Source organism: Mytilus edulis, chromosome 1 (assembly GCF_963676685.1).
Source record: "Mytilus edulis chromosome 1, xbMytEdul2.2, whole genome shotgun sequence".
Taxonomy (NCBI): Eukaryota; Metazoa; Mollusca; class Bivalvia; order Mytilida; family Mytilidae; genus Mytilus; species Mytilus edulis.
The window spans coordinates 46,076,477-46,100,811 of record NC_092344.1 but is presented as its reverse complement, the minus strand read 5'-3'; the positions used below and the strand labels follow the sequence as shown (position 1 = coordinate 46,100,811).

The window sequence follows — 24,335 nt, the reverse complement described above, 5'->3', positions numbered from 1 at the left end:
CATCTATTAATTAACACAGCCTTCACATCAATAGGCACAAACAAATCTGCTCCTTGTGAAACCATCATTCGTGACTTGAAGACTAATCTATATTTCATCTAAATCTCTATTTTAGCCCAGAATCAATACAACAGACCTTTTTTTGTCACAATGCTTCAATTACTGCACCAAGGCAGAATGATAATTTGCTGCTAACGATAATATGGATTCAAAGTCATCATTTTCTTTCAGATAATTTTGTTGACATATCTAATTAATTCTTTTACGCATGAAAAAATATTTTGGTTTTATTGATCAACACAAATTTAGAAATAACATCCTAGATCCTAAAATTCTTTAGAAATATTGCAAAATATTGTGTTCTTGATAAGCTGTAGGAAGAATTTTTTTATCATTGCAATAAAATCTGGAGTATGTAAAAAATGCTTTGAAACATGCAAACCATTACAGGTAGCAAATCATTGCAGGTTGTAGCTTAACTTGGTATTGGTTTTTAGACCAACCATTTTACCATGGTAACCAACAAAATTCAATGTTATGTAATCAAGAAGGTTGCAAATGTTTCATTTTCATATAAATTTTTGATGACTAAGTCATGATCAATTCAAACGTGAAAATATGGAATTGTATATGTTGGTCTTGGTTATAGTTTTATTGATATAATTCTGCACTGGAAGCTAATTATGGTTCCCATTTGTACTATAACAGATGTACTTTAATGGTATTACTTCTATATGAATCCAGAGACCTTCAGTTCACAAAATATGAGCCTACTTCCAATCTGTTATATATATTTGTGACCAAACTGCATAATTTTGTGAAAAGAAGGCCTCAGATAAATTACCATCAGAAATTACCACTTTTGTGAGTTTTTTATACTAGAAATCTGAAAAAGTTAGAAACTTAAAGAGGATCAAACAGAGCTATGTATAAAATAAATGTTTGATTTTTTTTAGTTTCGTTTTCTAATCACTGTATTTCATAATATCCTGAATCACTCTGAAGACTAATTTACATTAGGATTTGTAAGGACATGTCTTTAGCTCATAAAATGTAATAAGAGAAAGGACCCTTCAAATCATCAATTAATTCATCTCATGTAACGCTCCCTAATTATAAAGTTGGTCCGTTTTCCATCTTTAGAAAAGTATAATATAAGAGTAAAACCCTATAATTATCTTGTTTTGAAAGTGTCCATTTTGGTACAAGTTTGACAAATGATCTACATTGTGGTTTAAAGAAGATATTACAAAGGTTAATCCATAATATCCAAGGTGTGATTGTGTTATGTTTTGAAGATTGTGATTTAACCTGAGCACTGTCATCAATGACTTTACTGCACTAAATATATCCAGGACCTACCTCCATAAGTCTTTCTATCTTTTGAGCTTCTCCCTGAAAGTAGAAATATATATATATATTTAGAATTTGTTATTGATGCCTTTGATCTTTGTTCTCGCTTCTTCATTTTTTTCCCTGTCCCATCATTGCCATTGTTATCTGTTATTTACATAATGCTGTTTTTTTTTCTAATTTATCATAAGGGTGTTTTCTGAAATTCTGACTCTTCTGAGATAAGAACTGTTTAACAATCATTTTAAGAAATGTCTTTTAAAACTGGTTGCTTCTATCAGGCTTTAAAAGAGTTAAGCTCTAGATAAGCATGTTGTTATAGGGAGCTACTAAGATCATCAACCTCAGGTTTTAAAGTTTATGTCCTACTCTTCTATCATTAGTCTGCCTGATGTTTTTTTGTCTGTCAAAACGAACTTTTTCATTCATTTTTTTACATTAATAAGGCTGTTAGTTTTCTCGTTTGAATTGTTTTACATTGTCTTATCGGGGCCTTTTATAGCTGACTATGCGGTATGGGCTTTGCTCATTGTTTAAGGCTGTACATTGACCTATAGTTGTTAATGTCTGTTTCATTTTGGTCTTTTGTGGATAGTTGTCTCATTGGCAATCATACCACATCTTCTTTTTTATATTTCATCCATTCGTAATTCTTAAACATTAAAGGTGTATAGTCATATTTAGAGAAAGTTCTATTCAACTTGGGAGATGTTTGCAGTTATAATGGAAGAAAAATGTTTAAAGAATAACATGACAGAACAAAAATCAACTGAGTCAAGTGAACAGACAAATTGCTTCAATTTGCATATGTTTGGAGTCTTTATGCAAGAAAAAAAACGTACTTTATTTATGAATAATAAAGAATACCAAGACAGAACAACAGACTTTATAAGCAGTTTTGTTTATGAAATCAATACTTATTTACATATATACTAATGGGAGTAAATCCTTTTGATATCATATATAAGTCTAGGACCATAAAACAAATTCTGCTGACAATGTTCTTCTCTTTTACAGGGGAAAATCTATAAACTGAAGTTCTAGGAGATTACAGCTCACGAGAACCCTGCTATAATGAACATATAAATTACTAAAACTCTTATAAAGTCAAACATTTATATAAACATTACCCTCTGGACTAAAGAACTGACCTTATAAGAGAAGTGACCTTTGAATTGAGGTTCAAAGTTCATGTTAATACTACAGTGGGAGAAGATGATGAGACAGGTTTTCATCTGATATAGAGGAGAACTTTTAAAGCATGTTTGACTGAACACTTTTAGAGTTAATGCTGGTTCTATAAAGGTATAATATATGCAGTCAGGAACCTGATGTTCAGTTGTTGTCGTTTGTTGATGCGGTTCATAAGTGTTTCTCTTTTCTCCTTTTTTTTCATATAGATTAGACCATTGCCTGTTTGAATGGTTTTACACTAGTAATTTTTTAGGCCCTTTATAGCTTACTGTTTGGTGGGAACCAAGGCTCCTATAGTGGTTTACTTTACAAATTGTGACTTGGAGTCACTTAGCTCAAAATATTTTATTTTCTGTAAGGCATTGGATACTGAGCTGTGTAGCAGCAGACAACTAGTTTCCGATTTCTTTTGTATCTTCTTACATTTCTGAAGATCTGACTTTAATTTCTAAACTTACAGGCATTCTAAAAAAGGACTGAAACTTCCGCAAGGCCATGTCTATTTGGAGTCCAGCGAGATCTATTTCCTGAGAAAAGTATCTGAAATAAAAAGAGAAAATATATAATGAAACCATCATCATAGGCTTATAATAGCTTAAACCTTTTTCGTTTTAAAATTCATTATTCGATTCGCAAACCCTGACAAATATTGGCAGAAAATATTAGTTAGCAACTACCCATGGTGACTACAACCCTTTTAAGTATCATATATTATAATACTCTTTTGATTTATTGCACTAAGATATTGGCAAACACTGTCCTATGCAGAAAATAATATTGCAAGTGTTTCTGAATGTAATTAACATCATATGAGGGTTATTATTCCCCAACACTGGTGCTTAAATTGCTTTACAAAACAGTGACAAGTAATCTCAAAGTCTCTCTAGTGCAAGCGTATCTGTACTTGTGTGTGCAATACCCTGGAATGATGCCTGGGGACTTACGTGGGGTTACATTCATCTTACACTTGGAATACTAAGTGGTTTTACTATAATAAAAAAGATTGATAAATGATGACTGGATGTATACAATCCACTCAGCCTTACATGATTACTATTGATATTTTCTATTCTAATCACCCTTGCAATAGTAAAACCATATTGAATTATTGTGGTGGATTACTGTAGCAGATTTAATGCACCCCTGTTAAATGCATTTAATGTTAATCTCTTTCATTCATTATAAGCGAAATTCTTATCAAAATAAATTGAAACATGTGTCTGTAAAAACATAAACCATGCCGTAAGGGGTTTTACTGACCAAGAAATCAGATTACGATTTGAACAGTTTAATAATGTAATTATTTGGTTGGTTAGGTTTACTTAATACTATGGAAAGCCATATATCTTTTTCCATACATGAACAGAGACTTATAGTTATCTGTACTAGACATCTATTTATTGTATTGCAAAGTCTTCAAATAAAGAAGTCTAAGTATAGGCCAGTACACAACTATTAGGTAGAAGTAATGTTATTTTCACATACCGGTACAATGTAATAGGATTAACAAAATTTCAGAAATTTTTGCATTATCAGCATAATTCATACCTGTGTCGGTCAAGGTAGCCAGCATGGTTTTAAGCTGTCCCATATATGTTTTTTTTTCAAATAGCCCAATCTATTGAGAATCTGCCTACATCACTTTTATGTTTTGGAAAAAAGAGTTTAATTTAACTTTGTTAAGTTTTCCAAAATCTCAATTTGTACCATTATAATAATATAATAGACTATAAGGTAAGGAAATGAAATGGGATATAGATTTTTCGGTCTATTTCAGCACAAGTCAAAAACCCATCAGAACCTAAATCCAAATAGGAACGTTTTTTTACTTTCCCGATTTTAACCCCATGGCTCCATATAAACAAAATAAATATAACATTGTTTATGATAACCTGATAGTGTCCTATGGAAATATATACTTTAATAGCCTTATATCAAGTTTGTGACAGCTGGCCTTATTCTGACAACTTAAAATAATTTACTTTTCAACGCTAGTGCAAGGTGATTATTATCCACATTTTAAAAGGTCATTTCATAAATAAAGGAGGTAGATTGTATTTCTTTTTATTTCAAACTAGTTATACATACACAAAAGTAGACCATCTGATTATGAAGTCTTTAATAGTTTTGCCTTGTGTTGCATGTTGTCTTATACAATTCAAAAACTTAAAACTATAATATATGAATAAAGAAACTGAAAATGTACCAAACTCAAGAGATTGTAATTCAGTGATTGGGTTTTGTTCATTGTTGAAGGCAAAAGAGTAACCAGTTGTTGCTTACATCCACTTCATTTGAACTCTGGTGCACAGTTGTCTCATTGGCAATCATACCATTACTTTTAATTTTATAATTGAGTGTTGCTTGCTTAGAGTCAAAGTATAAATGCAAGATACCCAATGCTGTGTCAAATTTTTGGAAGACTAGATCAAAAGTAAAATTATCAAAACTTCAATGCAAAACCGCTGACACCTTGCATTCTTGATTAGCTAAAAGTGGTTTCAATAATATTTTCAAAGCTTTATATCATTATCTCTGTATCAATTGACGTCAGAATTGATCTTTCAAAACATATATATCCACAGGAATTGAAAGCAAAAAGCATTCCAAGAAATCCAAAATAAAGTAGACTAATTTGAAAATCATCTGTAATTATATAATTGACGATAAGTAAAAACGTAAATCAAATGCTGAATTCTTATTTTATTATATACAAGAAACCTTCTACATTCTCAGTTTTGAATAATCTCTTGATAACGATAATAATTATTTTAACTGTCATCAAAATACAAAGGAGAGAATGTATGAACCATTTCAGTCTTTCCAAACCACTTTAAATAAAAAAAAGTTGTGGATTGATTATACATAGGTCTTATCTTGATTTAACCTGATAAAAATTACTAAGAAAGGGTCTAGTCCCTTGAACTCTCTGTCTAAGAGTCTGCTTTGAAAAGTACGAAAATGTATCACTCTTATAGAAAACCAATATAAAAGAGGAAAGCATTGAAACTATAATCTTTAAGCTGATATGGTTGTGATTCAAAACAGGTTAAACTGCATTCAATTTTTTTCTGTTATAAGCTCAGATATGCATACAAACAAATCCCAGCAGTATTCTTGAATACTTTTCATTAGGATTTTAACCTTTTAAATCAGCAAACCTTTCAGATCTATTAGAAGTAAGACATCTCTTAAACATCATGAACAAAAACCCTCCCACTAGGAAACAACTTTCACCATTTTCTTAGAGTTACTTAATATAAACAACTCCCACTGAACCATGGAAAACCCAGCAGCAAATTATTCTTTCTTTTTACATTCTGAAGTGTGCCCTGTCTCATAACTACTAATTATTAACATGTTGTTAACCTAAACTTCAAAGGTTTCCGTGTTGTTTTATGTTATTCAAAACATTTTCTGCAGAACTCCTTAAACAATGAGGAATTCCTGTAATGGCATATATATGTCATCCTTAACAAAGAAATATGCATTTCAGGAAAATCTCTGCAGATGCTGCAGCAATGAGATTTAGTGTGGGTTCAAAAGATCAAAGACCAAAAGCACTTTAAGTGTTAGGATAGACATATGGACAAACAAACAAACAAAATGGTTTCTATATACTTGTCACTTCTTACCAAAAATAATTTATAAGAGTGACTCAAAGAATGATTATATACTATAACACATATAGAAAGAATATCAATCTTCATTTGTGTCTGTTACTTGAAGTAAAATACCATCAACTTCTAATTTTCAGGTCCAACTGACGATAAATCTTGCAAAACTGTATAATAATTGGTTTTTAAGTAAACATCTCAATTCATTGCAAGCTACAGATCTACTTAGTATTAGCAGAATCAATCCCATTGATTCCATCATGAAGATTTGAAACGCCAGAAAATTTAGTAGGATTGATATAAAACACGTAAATCAGTAGTAAATTGGACTCGTGATTTTAGACTCAAACTAATCTTTTACAGATAAATGCTTAAGTTGGCGAAGAAAGGATAATAAAATCTAACTAATAAAGAAGAAATCAATGCAATTTCAATCTTGAAATTGGATGCTTCACAAGATTTATGCTGGATTCTGAATTTTTTAAGATCCTGTTATTTGTAATGTATAACTAATTTATTTACTTCACAAAAACAGTTTCCATGATTACATTACATAATACTAATTATTTTACCACAAAAGAAAAGCACATGTATGCATGGAACATCTTTCGTTAGTTTTGACGAGTCTAAAAATAGTAGTTGTGTAATTAATGAGTTATTTATGAACTACACTCAAAGGTGTTGTATAATTAAAACTCTCCTCCCTTTGAACATCTTTGTGCAACTATATACATTTCAATCTCATTTAAGAAATTTCCTTTGATCCTTCGGAACCAAATAATTGAATGTTCAATGTCTAGTGGCAAATATATCATGTATTCTAAGGGTGCCTTTTAGAAATGTGATAAGGTACTTCTTAAATTAAATGCGTCAATACTGCATCATTAAGACCCTAGATTTAGCTTATAACTTTCAAACTTGGAAAATCTAAATAAAAGTGAAGGAAATTTACTAAACTTAAGTTATTTCATATTTTTTCTTAAACTATAGGTAAGGGGAGACCAAATGGGTTATGTTGAATTAAGATTCAATGCAAAAATAACCAATAAAATTATGCAATAAGAATGTCATTTCACTAATTTATATACTTAGAGCCTGTTGCAAATTCATTTTTCCTATCTGATTGGTTTGTTTGGCCGTCTGGCGTACTAAATTATAATCCTGGTACCTTTGATAACTATTTGAATGGTAAAGTGTTCATTGGACAACTTCCAGTTTATGAAGCTTAATTGTTTTGATATGCTGTATCTTCTCCAACTTGATGAAAAATACATCATTTTGAAATGATTATCTGATTTATCATATCAGAATAACATTTGCAATGTTGAATCAAACTCAGATAACATTTAATCAACTTGAACATCATGTAGTTTTGCTTAAAAAACTTTGGTAAGAATTTCTTTAGGGAGAACTAAACAAATTATCACACAAACTGAAACTAAGTTAAATATATACAATTTAAAGCAAAGTTCACAATCAGCAAGTCCCCATTAGCTAAATAAAAAGTCAAATTACCAGAATTTTTAGATGACCATCTTCAAAACTAAATTAGAGAAACAATACAAGAACAGATGGTTGATCACAATCTAACACTGATGAACACTTTATAATGATAGAGATGTTGAATGCAGAAGAATGCTTCATATTTGATAGAGCTAGGCATCGATTTTGAAGTGTTAACGCTTGGCACTTCAGAAGCCAGTCCTGTCAGTATTCATTTCCAGGATACAGAGAAAATTTCTATTGTCATTTATTAACTACTATCTACTTGTAGTAATGACTTCATCTTTTTGAGTCTGAAAGAGGGCTGGCAAAGTATATAAAGGTAGTGGTCAATAGTGACTCAATACTGTTGAGGTCATGTCATTAAATTAAGGACATCTTGTCTGAGAATAATCCGGAATTGAATTAAAATTTTAAATCAGTGCAAAAATGTATCTTTCCAAACAAACTCTGCAACAGTACATTTTTAATTAAAATCAGACTCCCACAGCATATTGTCTCAACATTTTCTTGGTAAATATATCACTCCCACGTTAGTCCAGAGAAAATAAACCAGACAACACAAGACCTTTCTATATTTTATAGGATTAAACATTGGAGCATCATAAAACAGATAATCTGACATACGTCTAGCCAGGGAAATAGATTTCCATCTAAAATATAGAGAGCACTTACACAAGAATACCCTGGTTAACCATATAATATATAGTATGAAGCATCATTATCTTGTTGATGAGCTTTCCTTTTTTTGTTTCTTTAAATACTTCTTCAAAAATTCAATAAGTCTAAACGCTATAACTTGGATAAAATCAATGTACTTTATCTATAAAACATATTCCAAAGGCACTTTAAACTAGCCTGAAAGTATATTCATAAATAAGTGCCAGTTTTAAAGGATAAATTTCAATCAGGAATTCTAATTTCAAACAATTCAGACTCAAAAACCTATGTTTAAAAGCAGACAAAACTATGATTTATTTCACATGTTATGTACATTGTCTGATTATTGTTTGCTTAACAAACAGTATTATTCAAGATGAAAATAAATTAAGAAACAAATCATTTAGGCTTTTTTCTGTTGAAGAAATCTATTGGGATGAAAAGCTGAAAATTTCAAAAGCAACTAGAAGAACTTTGAAGAGGGCATGTTCGAACGGAAAGAAATTCAGCCTTCTTAGGCTACCTTATAATGATCCTCTAAAAGACGTACAGCAATCATTCTTTGATGCGACAAAAGCAAAGCCAATACTCTCCTTACAATAGGTTCTTATTAGATTTAACCTTCCTTTAACGGAAATTGGAATCCTCAAGTAAAAGTACTTTTCTGTATAAAACCATTAACGAGAACATTAAGAAGTGATACTTTATTAAAATTGATGTTTTAATTATTACTTCAAATTAATTGGTTTGTTGTTTCCTAGGGTTTTGTTTCAATGAGTATTAAAGAAGCAAGCAGTGAATTTTGCAGTTGCCATATTCTTTTCCGTTCATCTTATTTTTGCAATTATTATTCTAATGACAACTAATTCTGTGTCAGCCTCCAGGAAGTTGACAGTGTCCAGTCATTCTGTTGTAATTGGCATAAAGGAATATAATTCACATTGGAGATCAGTGACTCAGCAAAGATGAGTTGACACACAGAGAAAAACAGTTGGAAACAAAGACTTCGCAGAATTTATTTTACATCGTTTTAACATTTTAATTAATATCTAAATAACTTTTGTATGTGCATACTCTACTTGTGTCAGTGACCATATAGTTAGGATGAGATTCCCTTAAGAAGATAAATTTTTAAATAAAAAGAAATATTTGATAAAAAATTTTATGAGACCTTAAACTGACTACATGATGATAGCGGCCATGAATCTTTCCACTGAGCCAAAATCTCCAGAAAGACCCTTTAAGGGATAGTTCCATGGATAGGGTCCAAACTATATCACGTTTCATAGGAAAAGCATTCTGCACGCAGTTTTGAAGAACGAAACAACTAGAAAATCAAATAAGAAGATGAACAAAGTAGAAAATCAACCATGGTGCTTTAGAAGAACAAAACATATCTAAATATAATCATATTTTCCAAGAACTACATTTAGCACATAAAAATCGACAAAATAAAATACAAAGCCTGATACCTGGTTACCTCTGCTACCTCATAAAACACTTGTTAATGATTAAAATTTCATAATTTCCTCAAATATTGATCACATGCCATTCTGTATAATAAAAGCTTTACAATTTTAAATGAAATCCTTGTTTTATTGATCCATCTGTATCATAATACCATTATGAAAGTGTGATTTTTCTGTAATGAGCTTTCTGACAATAATTTTATTCGTATCTGCCTGCAGGAAGAGATCTATTGGAAATAAAATGTTAAAAGTTTTAATACCTTGGGATTTTTATCACAAAATCGTTACATCTGGGATTTGCACGTTTTAAGTTAGATCAATGACTTTTTTTCTTTCTTTGTTTGGAATCCCGGAACTTCCTACTGTTTCTGTAAGCTTCCAACTTATAGTTCTTACAAATTAAATCCTTTGCATACTATTAGGGATTTAGAGTGAAAGCAAAGTCTATATTTAGTGTGGCTTTTATCTTCACTTTTAGTTTAACACTCCAACAATTTCTTAGTAAAGTTTCCCACACCTCATCTGAAAGCAAGGTGATCACCTGCTGATACATTTTGCAATACATAACAGTTAATTCATGAAAAAACCTCTGAAGACAACCTGTATACAAAAACCTCAAAGAATTATCCCGAAATCAAAAGGACAGAGTGCTGAAGTACAATGTGTTTCCTTCAACACCAAAACTTTTAGTCGCTGACTTTTGACTAAAAGGTCCCAAGATCTGCGATCTCCCCAAAAGCAACATGAAAAAGTCAGGACTATGTTTTAAAAGCCATAAAAACTAAGCTTTTGTACCATAGATATAAAATTTGAGTTCTTGAATCTAAGCTTTTGCATCTAACATATAAAATTGAGCTGTTGCATGACTAGTGTCGATATCATTACAATAAATCTTACTAGGCTCTTTTATCAACCCAAAGAAAAAAGTTATAAATACATAAAATTCTTCCTAATGAGGGGATGTCTTAAAAAACAACAAACAGAAATCACTAATGAAGCCATATTTACATGTAACTAACAAATAACAGCATGATAACATGCCACTCTTAAATTCCCTCCATTAGTGTAAAAAAATAATGTCATTTTAATCAACTCTTTTCACTATCAATGGGATAATTCTCAGAAAAACTTGAATTCTCAAGTGTCTTCCATTTGTATCTCAGCAATAAACGAAAGAATCAACTTGTTTCAGAAGTGCCATTATAGTAGTACACCCTCATGAACCATAATTTCTGAATATTAGCTGAATGTGGCTGAAATTTTCTGAATTTTGGCTGAAATGTGTCTTAGAACAAATCAGGTGTCTGAATCCTGTCTGACCTGTTTATTGATGGTGTCTGAATATTGTCTTATAGTTCTGAATTTTGTCTGAATACTTCTTATTTAGTCAGAAAAAGTTTCAGACATATTCAGAACTTCTGAATACTGTCTTATTTGTCTGAATTATTAAGAAACAGCAGTAAGATCAATTCAGAAACCAAAAATTAATTAAATACACCCCTAAACATCTGAATATTGTCTGAATTATTCTTAATCATTCAGATATTATGTCAGACAAAATTCAGAAAATTGGAAATAAGTAAATTCTAATATATAGATCTGAATATTGTCTGAATTTTTTAAAATCATTCAGAAGTTATGTCAGACAAAAGTCAGAAAACTGGAAATAAGTAAATTATAATCTCATAGAAATGAATATTGTCTGAAGTTTTCTAAATCATTCAGAAGTTAGACAAAATTCAGAAAACTAGAAATAAGTCATAGATCTGAATTACACTGAGTTATTTAATTTTAACACATAAATGGAAACATAAAAAATAATTCTTCAAAAGTCTGAATGTTATGTGAATAAGTTTCACCAACAAAACTACATAAAAATAAAATATTTTGAAAATGTACAAATAACAGCAAGAATTAATTTCCCTGATTACAAAAATTTTGAAATCCTTCATCTGGCTCATCAACATAAAAGTGCAAGAATCTTACAGTGTTTTCCCAAGTCAATATAGCTACTGACCTTATTTTTGAGGTGGGATAGGAGGGGTCCTAATCCCGAAATCCCGGACTTAAAAAACGAAATCCCATAATCCCGACGTCCCGAAATCCCAAAAAAAGAATTCCCTAATCCCGAAAGAGTGAATCCCGAAATCCTGAGCTTTAAAACACCTGATCCCGGGGTAATAATAATCCCCCCTATTTTTCATCTAACATTTTGGGATGACCGTTACAGTCATCAGTTTAAACCCATTGATATATAACTATGAAATACTTTCGAGAACCAAGTGTACATAATAAAAAACTCATGAGTAGTTTGATCATTTAGTGATGAAAAACTGAACAAACACTTGTTCACTTTAAAATATTGTGTTTTTGAAAATTAAAGCAGTATTGCTTTATTATCATTAAGATATTGGATATACTGGTGCATGGGCATTAATTTTGGTAGAAAAGGTACTTATATTAAATTCTAACAGTTATTATCAGTACAATTTATTTGTACCTAGTCCAAATAATTATGACGTTTTGAAAGGCTATTTAATTTTAGCTTTGACACCTTTTGCAGCAAGGTGCAAATCCGACAATAAAACAACCATTCAGTGGGGAAATGTTTTTAATGCAACACCAGGAATTCATGTTTCTTATACATTAAAACTTCTCTAAATACAGTTCTCCCACCATACCGGCTAAATCAAGGAGACCCGTACATTAAATGGTCATTTAACCTTACAAAACTGGCCATATGATTCCTTTCAATCGGATACTACGCAAGTGTCATTTTTGTATTTGAATAATTAAAATCATAATAATTCAACCTCATAAAACGGGCCTTGTCATCTTAATATCACTGATTAGTAATAACATTGTTATGTATCATAAAGACAGTAAACTGTGAGTACTGTTCAGCTTGTCAATTTATTTTCATTATCCCACTGTTTTACAAATAGTGAATACCGGCAATTTCCAGTGATACATTGTTTACAAATTTTAAATAATTATTAGGGAAAAATCGTTAGTGTATGGTGTTTTTTATTTTTTATTCCTGCAAAATAAAAAAAATAAATAAGATGAAATACAAGTTGTAGCAGTATTTTACAATAGAAATTATTCACAAAACTAAAATTCACAAAGGAAAACGTATATTTGAATAAGATCAAATACATTTTTAAATATTTCTCAAACACCCATATTAAGGGGAAGTTACTCTTCGAAATTTTAAATTTCAACTAACCAGCAAACCCTGCAAATCGGCCGTAATTTGGGACCTGACCGGCGGGATGTTTTGAGAAGTTTCACTGAAACACCGTTACGGGGACGAATCAATTTCGGGCCGATATGATATGGGGCGAGATTGACACCTTGACTGAAACGCACTGGCATACGTCATCAAAGATTACGCTGGATAAGCAAAATGGAGAATCCAAACACAGGGGCTTGTTACAATTGCCGGGTTTACTATCCATACGAACCCCCTGTGATCCAAACGCAAATGTTTTCAGATAAGTATTTTGATTGAACATATGATGATTGTAATTATTATAAAATGCAATTTGTTGAGGCACTATTATAAAACATTTAAATCTGAGAAAACATCAGAAAATTTTGGCAGACAATTAATGTAATGAATATATATATTGTTCAAAATTTGTTGTCACATTCATAAAACAAATATTAATCTGCAGTCAATAACTTAAAAAATGCACTACCACTTTCTACATTAAATGTAGAAATTAAATTGGGTGAACAAACTTAGTGAAAACTATAAGTCACCAATTTTATCTTCAAGGGATAAAAAGGGGGGGGGGTCTTAATTTGAGCTTAGGCTTCCAATGTAAGATACAGTACAAATGCATAATGCAATAATGTTTCTATACACCTTATCGCTAATCCCGGCTGACCCGCCCTTGAACTTTTGACGTCAACAACAATCACTTTTCCATTGTGGCGTCAGATATTTTGTTTTATGACGTCAAAATTTTACGGGAACCTGTGTGATTTCCAGCAATGGCGGACAAATAGCGATAAGGTGTATTGAATTTATTGCTTCATAACCTCAAGAACAATTGATTCTTTGTGGATATTTTTGTACTTTTAGGGGATTAAATATGAGCTGCCAGCAATGATATGAAACAGATTTTATGCAGACTCCATTTTAATACCTTTATTCAGCAATTCAAGTTTGAAGTACAGAGACAGCAAGTTTTAAATTACAGAAAGGAAGAGAAGTTTATATCTGACACATAATTTTTATATTAGTTAATCAGTTTGTGAGTGAGGTTTAAGCTGACCATAGTTACTGTTTTTATTCTTATGCAAACCATGCAGGCCATTTTTTTCATGGATAGGATGTTAAGAATGTTATTTATTTAAATATTTGAATATATTCAGATCAATCTATGATCAAAGCACTCACTATATTTTGTGTTTCTTAGAAAAAGTGATAAACCTAGGGCTTAATTGGAAGATCAAATCAGTTACAATGGGGTTTTGATTCCATTTCATGCTATCTTATTATGGCTGAATATGTCTTAATAAGGCTGAAGATTGGATGAATTTGTCTGAATAGTTCTTAATATGGTTGAATATTTCTGAATATATATATGAATATTTCTGAATATATATGAATATTTCTTAATGTCTGAATATTTCTTAATATTTGTCTGAATATTTCTTAATATGTCTGAATATTTCTTAGTATGGCTGAAGATTGGAAGAATGTTGGCTGAAGATTTCTGAATATTGCTGAATATGTCTTAAAAAATGGCTGAATATTTCTTAATACAGCATCATTTAAACCATAAATTTTCTGAATATTTCTTAGTTTCTGAATATTTCTGTTTCTGAATACTGGCTGAATAGTCCGAAATCCAGTCAATATTCAGAAATAGACACAAATACAACATTCAGACCTATTCAGACGATTATTCAGATAGAATTCAGAAATAATTCAGACAATATTCAGCCACCAATTTTCCATGAGGGCAACAGCTTTTTTCACAACTTTTTTAATGTTGGCAAATGAGTTGTTAGAAGGGTTTTTACAGATTTTGATGTATTTTCACTGTCAAGAGTACAGCTCTTTTGTCATTTTTATGTTCAAAATTTTGTAAGAGATCTGTAATTAAAAAAATACTGATGAATCATTCACAAATTGCCATATTAATTTTTGATGGAAAAAATATTTTATGTGAAACAGACATTTTGATATGCTTGTTAATTATTACTGCAAGCAAGCTTATGCAAACCCTGCAGTGAAGCATTCTGGTTAATAATACAACAATTTGCTTTAAATGTAAGTTTTTATTTAAGATTGCCCTATAATGAGTCCTAAACAAATACATGTTTTTATTTAAGGTTGTGTGCTGTAATGGGCCCTAATACCCAAAGTCTCTGACACCTAACCTTTAATTATTTATTGCCAATTTACAAGGGAATGATCAGGGACAAGTACAATAAACCAGGAACATTTATTATTGCCTTGGAGTGATAGCATTTAGTCAGGAATTCCAAATACCAGTAAAAGATCCATTACTTATGCAAACTTATAATCGACATTTAATGAAATGGGGTAGATATACCTGATATGACCATATACATGTAACTATAGAGTTATGTAATTTAGAAATGACTTTGTATGCTTCAATTAATCCCAGGCATGTCCTTATCTAGATGACTTATTCAATCAACTGAACCTGAGGGATATATAGACCAGATCAAACAAGTCTTTGTTTATTATTTATAAGTAAACATTTCCCTATACATCTGAAGGACCTAATGATTTATTTCATCTCTCAGATGTATGTTATTCTACAAACGGAATAAGTAATAACATTATATAGTTTCATCATTAGTACTCCCAAAACTAATTTATACTACTTAAGGATGATCAAATATTGAACGGCACAAGGGCAAATCCTGGGTTATTAGAAGTGGAAAGCTAAAACAAAAACATTGTCAAATCATGCAAACAGGCTGAAAATTTGTACTTAGTACATTTTTCCAATTTTGACCATCTAGTTTCCTTATCTAGGTATTTTTTCTCAGTCACTCTTCTTTGAAAGTCCTTTGAATAAGCCACTAGATACTATATATGATTAATTTTTATTATAGAAAATAAAAGTTTTGAATTAAATACATAGAATCCATTTCTTATGTTTATAAATATCTTTCATACGACCTTCAAATTCTATACACAACAGCCTACACGTTCAATAAACAATACATACATGACATATGTCACCACAGACTGTTTTTTATATCGGAAATATCTAAATATAAGCTTCTTGTTGTGTGTAACATCTGAGACAATTTATGTTTAATATACTCGGTTTTTGTGACGGGAAATTAAATCGTAAAAATGAAAATATTTAAATACATGTAAAGAAGCACGTAGAAGGAACATTCTTATGCAAATATTATTTCTTCAGAACGTCACAATAAAAATTGATTTAGAAAAATGAGAATTGTCTTTGACATAAGAGAGTATGAGTTTTTTGAGGTCATAAAAGCCATCACTTCTGTAGGTTCTTATACTGTTTGTTCATTATATAACTAGCAGACAGGAGTCTAAAACAAAGATCTAAAGGAGTCCTATTTCAAAAAGAAGTCTGTCACATGTCTGGCTCCCCTAAGTTTATTTCTCTAATTTGTTTATAGTGTATTTGTTTATAGTGTTTGAACTTCAAAGACAACTAAACTAAGACTCAATACTAGTTGAAAGACACCAACCAAAACTCCATCAGTAAAGAATTCTAGAATTCAGGCTGACTGCTTAGGCTCTTGCTTGATCTGTGGAATTAACATTAAAGCTATTTATAGATTTGGTAAAAACTTACTCTAGTACTGCCATATTGAATTCATTCTGTATGTTTCCTAAGTATTCTCCTATCATCTGTTTACTAAGTCCTTTCCGTGAGATGAGGAATTTTGCTACGGCATGGGGGTTTTCTTCTACAAATCCACACTCACATAAAAATTCTATTCCTTTATCTGGTTTCCTGGAGAAGAATACAATTTCATATAAAAAGGTAATTGCAACAAGAACTATATTGTGCCATCCTACTGTAAAGGGGTTTATTTTCAAAGTTTAAATTTTGTTTTTTCTTCAAAAATATTAAAGGCTTCAGTCTTTCTCAAAATAAATTGATTTACATTTTGTTTTGTTGTGGCATTGATTATACTGTATGGATTTTGTAAATTTTGTTCATTGTTGAAGGCTGTATGGTGACCTGTAGTTGCTAACTTCCAAACTCATTTAGACTTTGATGGTTAGTTGTCTCTGACATTGACATACCAGATCTCCATTTTAATATACTTCATCAAATAGCAAGAAGTGCATATTAGCCCCTTTGGCTAATTAAGAATTTATGTATATAATTGTAATCAAATCTATTTACTCCATCTTAAAGTTAAAACATGATGCATTTTTTCCCAAATCACATGACTTGATGATTTCGAATGACCTACATAGTTTCCAGAAGAAAGACATGGCCCTAACTTGTACTTTTGACTGTAATCAAAGTTAACAACAGGAAAGAAATGATTACGAAAAGGAAGGGATGTGGTGTGAGAATAAGAATGCTTCACAAGTGATTTCTGATGACTAATAAGGAACTATATTTGATATTACATGTCATTATTATAAACTAAAACATAATATAATATATATATAAACAAAAGTCCCTAATTGAAAATGTTCATTCAAATTACAACCACACTTGGAGCTGTAATTAAAACTAAATAGATATTTCCTTATGTGGTATAAGACGTAATGAGGCAATAAACCTATGGATATACCGTGGTAGACATTACCAAGAAGGGTGGCAGTGCTTGTATGAGATCATGGGTCTTTTCACTTAAAATTGCTCTCTAATTATAAAATTCTCTAACTGTACTCAAATATCAAGCTATCTCATCTATTACGATGATTATAATACTTTTATAAGATATGTATTGAAACAAAATAGAAAACACCAAGCTAAGAACTAGCACATTCTTCAAAACTTACTTGTTAAATAAGTTCATTCCGATTCTGTAGGTACGTTTTCTGACTTTGTCTGCAGATTTAGGAACAGAATGATGGTGATCAGGCGTTACACTAAGTCGTGATCGTCTCTGATAATGTAGACTACTTTCACTATTTAAACTAACATTTTCACCGTTAACGTTTTCTGAACTTGGGGAACTAGAACAGTTACCATCAAATGAACCTTCACTTGTCTCTGAAATATTGCTCATACGTTTTTCTACTGGTTTAACTTGTATACTACCATTCATAGCACTTTTTCGTTTCCAAACAGGTGAAGCCTCAGGAGCTCTTATCGGGACTTGAGGAGGTTTCTTTGAAAACACCTCTGCTATTTGTTTATTCCGTAATTTAACTTCCTGATTCATATAAAATCTTAAAGTCTGATCTGCCATTTGTTTTTGTTCTGGTGTTCGTATATTTTCTAATGAAGAACTATCAGTTTCTCCTTTGATTTGTAAATCCCCTTGACTCCCACATGATCCTGAGTCCGAGTAATTAGTCCTAAAGTTTTCATAAGAAGCACTTTTGTTACTTTCTAAAGTGTCCGTACTTGCATTTGAAAATAATGATGATGCAGAAGGTTTATGAGTATATGTGTGATTTGTAATTTCATTTTGACTATCACTGTTCATACTGTCACTATTAAAGCTGTCAACTAAAATTTCAGTCTCTCGACTATCTAACAGAGTTTCAAAATTAAGACTAGGTAAATCAACTGCATTTTCGGCTGGTCCACGTTGTGATGTATCGGTAGCACTACTTTGGTTCATTTCAGGATAAGAATTCCGATTATTATTTGCCTCATCAACAGTTTTGTTAAAATTTTGATTTTCAGGAATGTCGCTTAAATCCACCTCTTTACAACGTTCTAGTTTTTTCCTTTCAAATTTTGAAAGTTTTGTCCGTAATGAAGAATCGATTTTCATATTTTGATCTAAAGACATCTGAGGTCGAAGTCTAGATTCTCCACCCTTATTTTGATAACTGTCACTATTATTGTGTCCTTCTATGTTATTTTGCACTAATAGGGCACCCATTGTATGAACATTATCTGAAATTCTATCAGTCCAAACTGTGTTACTGCGACCTAATTCAGATAATCGTTTCGATAATCTTCTTTCTCCAGCAGAATGTCGTAATTTTTCAAAGTTTCTGTTCATGCAGTGCTGTCTAAATGCTTGTTGAATAGTTTTAGCAGCACGGCGAGATCTGAGTGAACCTCCATATTTTCTCTCTAGCATTTCCAATTGTTTTTCTTTTAAATCTTCTGACAGTTCATAGGAAACGGAATGAGAACGGGAACGTTTCACATCCTCTTCATTGCTTCTGAATGAGCGCTGTCTCTGAGCTCGGTTACCATGTGTACTAGTTTGATGAACAAGTTTACTACTTCTCGGAGACTCCAATGGTGATCCCCCGACTGATCGTGACCTTGATTTATTTCTCAGTAAATCGTCTCCTGTTTTAGCTCCTGACACACTGTAAAATAGAAATAAAACATATAAGAATAATCCGACACAATAATTGATTTCTCGATTAAATAACACCAAATTGAATAGAAACCTTCACATACCTGGATTGAATCAATAATCATATCAATAAATGTAAGAATCAATTCATTAATTACATTCGGAGCAGATATTAATAACTTAATATCAAAAAGCGTACACCTTGCTGGAAACAGCTTTTTTGCGTCAAAACAAATGCTACAAAAGAATCGTATTCAACTGGCAGATGGTTTGAACAACAAGACAGTGGATAATAGAACTCTTGTTCAATCGCACAGAAAATAAATTTATCAAAGGAGAAGTTTAATTAGCCATGTCCTCCAACCGTGAACAGACAAGCACAACATAACAAAAATCTTGGTAATTTTAATTAACAAACTTCTGCAAGACATATACAGCCGTGTCAAACTCATAACAACAATTCTTTCCAGATGTTTTAATTTTCCAATAACTGTTTTCCTATGATGACACTCATGCTGTTTTCAAAACATATGTTTTCGTAAGACATCAAAACATAATGAAGTTTCTTAATACCAGATAGCATGATTCATTACATGTTTTTGCATCAAACTTTTCTTCTTGCAGATAAAAATTCAAAACAAAACTACATTAATTGGCAATTAACACACTTTTTTTTTAGAGACAACTGAGTCATGATCTTGAAGATCGCAAGGTAGTCAGTTTGTCTAAAAAATAAACTCCAGAAATCCTTCAATAAAAGATAATTAATTAACATCAAATTACCCATGTATAACTTTCACCAGGCATAAATTGATTTCAAGCTGTTTTTCATTTCAAGGAAATTTATATAAGAATAGACACTTTAAAGTTCATAGGTCAAATTGACAAAATAGCAATTGACTTCATCATGCTCTTATCTTCAATAGAAGGAAGGAAACATCTAGAGAGAAACAATGAACCTCATTAAAATTTGACCTTGAAGAAAAGTCAATTGCATGTTGGGAACTGATAAACATTTTAGTTCCTGTTTATAAAGTATATGAGTGGCTAAAGATTTATGGAGGTGAAAAGATAACATATGGAGTGTTGAAATACTCAAATAAATCTAGACACAAAGTTTATCCTCCAACATATTCTGAAGCTTTCCTTCTGTTCAAATGACAGTCTATGTCTGTATCAGTATTTTCAACTCAACATTAAGTGCAAAAAACACCCAGCAAGTCTTAAAAACTGTCATAACTTATATTAAGTCTTGAGATGAAATTATGAAAAAGTTGGGCAAACACAGTCAATAACACATTCTGCAAAGTGGCTAAATTCAAATGTGCAACAGCAAAAGATTTTTGTATACCACTGAATCCCAACCCTTTTTTCCAATCCAAGATGAAGCCTCTGGCATGTAACAGTGCTCATACAAGGACTTCCTTTAAAGGTTTCTTAGAAAACACTTCAATATTTTTTTCTATTCTATAATTTTACTTCCTGATTCATAACAGATCAAACTTGGCAAATACAAAACCAAACATACATTTTCTTTTATCCCATATGAAACCTCTTTAATTTCAACCTCTATAAAATAAATAAGTTGCATCATCTTTAACCAAATATTATTGTTGAGCACAGGAATAATTACAGGTGAAGAGATTGAAATCTACTTTTAAGAAATTATTTATCATTATCACCTGGCTTTTTCATTATCTTGTCTTCAAGGTTCCATTTTCCTATCAGCATGTGTTAAAACTTTAAAAGCTTGCTACATCTTATGTAATTGCCTGAACAAATTATCATGTAATTAAAGCAGTTTCCTCTCAGGCAAATGACTTATGTTTTCAAGTATCGAAGCAAATTATATGATTCTGCATCAGCGCCAGAAGTGAGAAAAATGTCATTTTCAAAGCATTGTAAGATGTAGCCAAAAAAAATCTTTTTCTTGTTTAAATTATATCAAATTTATGTTAAAGACATGTTTTCTTTATTTGTAAATCAATTAAATGCTTGCTTTTTCTCAATTCTTTTTATAGAAACAGACAAGTGAATTTTATCTGACACATTACAGACAAAGCTATCAACATGTTGCTCCAGCTAACAAAGCTCTTAAGAACCAGCACCCATCCATATTATTGTCTTTATATCTTAACATCTGCAAACTTTCCCAACTTTTATCACAAGACTTGTTTATTTTTATGCAACAGATGTGTATTCCCAAAAATCTTCAATCTTTAAATGAAAGGGGGTCAAAAGATTACATTGTATACATGCAAGCAGAAAATGCTGGGTCTAAAATTTCATGCATTGCATTTTCAGCAGTAATTTGTAAACCTGTAAGGATATTCAAGACACTTCACTACCCAATATATCTAAAACAGCCTTTAGTAATACCCCAACTTAATTTCGTAAATGAATTTTTGAAAGAAATTACTTACTTTAAAGGTAAAGATGAAAATCAAAACTAGATATCCTTTATAAATCCATACAAAAATAACACAGCCTAGACCGATTTTTATTGTTGTTATTTAACTCACATTGGTAAACAGACTAATTTTCTACTCTCATTTTATAGTGTTTACCTGTCTGAAGAGATTGCTATCATATCTACACCTGTAATCTGTACCTGGGGTATAAACTGCCCTATTATCAACATTCTTATAATTACTGATAAAATAATAATGAGCTTATTCATATCTATAATTTATAATCTAAAGGGACTGTAAATAACTCTCTATAAAAGGCAGATTATTGTCAACATTTTACTGCAAGGTAAATTTACCATTAATAATTGCGCAATTATGCAAATGCACAAATGCTTGGTTAATAAAAATATGGAAGAAAATGACAATTCAGCATAAAACTGTTATTTATAAAAAAAAATATTTATATATTATATGATTCATAAAAATGTCTCATTAATTGCAAAAAGAGACTAAAACTGTATGTAAAAACTAAAGATTTGATAAATATTCTCATTAATCATTGTCATTTCACATCTGACCACAAAAATAAATAATAATAGTTCCTAAAAAATAAATTTCTGATAAATATCCAATTTATCATTTTCCCCACAATCAAATATCTATAATGAATACTATGAACAGCTGAGTGAACAGATAAATTTTAGATTTTTTTTAACACTTTTTTTTGACAAATCCCAAAGGTCGACTTGTAAACATTCTCATTTCCATTGTACAGAAACTATCAAGCTAAATTCTTACCCAAATTTAACGTATAATGTCCATACAAATTCCCCCTTATTTAAGTCTGTCCAGTGAGTTGACCAACTTCAAACTTTTTATATTAGAATCTTTTAGTAATAATTCATTATTTTTTAAGCTATATATCCAAACTTGCATCATGCTAATCCACTACACATTTACATTACACTGAACAACATCAAACTGAAGCCAAACGTGACCATCAGAACATGTGTCACTTAATTCTACAGCATCTTGTGTCACAGAATCCTTTGTAATCACTGAAGATTAATCAATAATCTCTTTACATCTTTATTAATCAAACTTTATCCTTCATCCCCTTTTTAGTTTACTTCTAAGATTTCAATTGAAGCCTCTTTGAAATGAAAATATGAAAATATTGTCCCTTGTATATTAAAACTGTAATATGCAAGGCACGAGATCAGGAGCATGGTTCCCTGTCACGCTTGACAAAACATCCTCATTCTACAACAAAGACCTGACAGTCAGGCGCCACAATTACTGTTAAAATTAACATAAATAATTGATTTCAATTTATTCAGTTAAACCGCAATTTATTCATGTAAACAATGGACCATCATATTTTAACTAGACTTTCATAGCGAGACTAGAGCTAACAAGAACAACTGCAGCTGCAACATACAATGTATATCAAGACCTATTAGCACTCCTGATCCCATTCAAATGCAAGGACTTAAATATGAAGCATAATACTCCAGTTAAAATATAATGGTGTAAATTTGAATTTTAATGGTGCAAGACTCTTTTCACTTACTTGTTTAAAATAAATCCCCATATAAATCTCTACAAAACCTTGGATGGCAATACTCCAAAGTTTCTCAACCATCTGATACACAGTAACATGTTTGTGAACCGAAGGACCGTGAATCTTCAACAACAAACCTATGTACACCTGGTGACCCAATATTAATTAGGAATAGGTGAAAGACAAATAAACACATTAATACTCTGTAAATAAAGTCAGAAGGGATTAAATATCCCATAAATTATATCACCAAAATCACTGTTATCCCACCTTAATAAGTGAGCAATACTTGAGATTCAAGCCTTTAAAAAAAATCTGATACCTGCACACAAAGTGTGTCTTTTCCCCCAAAAGTACAACAATTCACTCCTCATTTTTCATTTTTATTTTAGAAATTAATTATTATTATTTAAAGTTTAAGCTATATTAGGTATTCAGTAACACACATTAAAATCTGCTGTCCAGGCCTGCTGGACCTGTTTGTAGTCTGGACAATGGGGAACCTCACTGGTCATTCACCGACTTCAAACTTTGCTAACAAAACTCCCCATGTTTTTTACAAGTGAATGCACTATCAACATGTTCTTAAGTTGAAGGCCATTGCTGAATAGCTTCTCAATGGCAATCATTAACACCTCTTGTATTTTGCTATCTGAATCCAAGGCAAGTCCAAACATACACACATAAGAATTTTTTTCTCCTGCTAAATACAAACGCTCTCTGTAATCCACATCATATTCACCATGTCTGGAGTATCACTAAAGAACAGGTATACCACTGGGCTACCATAATATTTAAGTTTTTTTATAGAGGTAAACATTCACAGGTGTGAAATTGTAAATAGTTCTTCTTAATGTGCTTGACAAGGTTAAAGTTTTTGCACCTGTAGTTCAAACATAAAATCTTACCTACTTCAACCTACCACACAGAACCTTTTAACTATACATTTAATATAAAGTCGGTAATTATAGTCATAATTTTGAATTATTTATATCAAATGTTCATATTTCTTATTCAAATCACCCTTCCCCTCTTGAGAATAAAATTTTGACAGTTCAAAAAAGCCTAT

The 24,335-nt window shown here is 31.1% G+C and overlaps 1 protein-coding gene across 29 annotated transcripts in view; it reads right to left on the bottom strand.

The window, feature by feature from the left end:
- LOC139512984 (IQ motif and SEC7 domain-containing protein 1-like) overlaps positions 1–24,335 on the bottom strand; it is a 95,172-nt gene that overhangs the window by 15,878 nt on the left and 54,959 nt on the right. For 24 of the 29 annotated variants that reach the window (XR_011662389.1, XM_071301038.1, XM_071301127.1 and 21 more), the window contains 4 exons: positions 17,802–19,301; positions 16,630–16,791; positions 3,006–3,087; positions 1,363–1,395 (listed from right to left, as the gene is read on the bottom strand). Coding sequence is in view for 28 of the 29 variants with exons in the window: in XM_071301038.1 (XP_071157139.1) it covers positions 1,363–1,395; positions 3,006–3,087; positions 16,630–16,791; positions 17,802–19,301 (1,777 nt within the window). In the remaining variant the exon portion in view is untranslated. Of the gene's footprint in view, positions 1–1,362; positions 1,396–3,005; positions 3,088–16,629; positions 16,792–17,801; positions 19,302–19,959; positions 20,172–21,714; positions 21,899–22,500; positions 22,966–24,335 lie in introns of those variants that run through there. The other 5 variants (XM_071301170.1, XM_071301177.1, XM_071301147.1 and 2 more) reach the window with 5 other exon arrangements.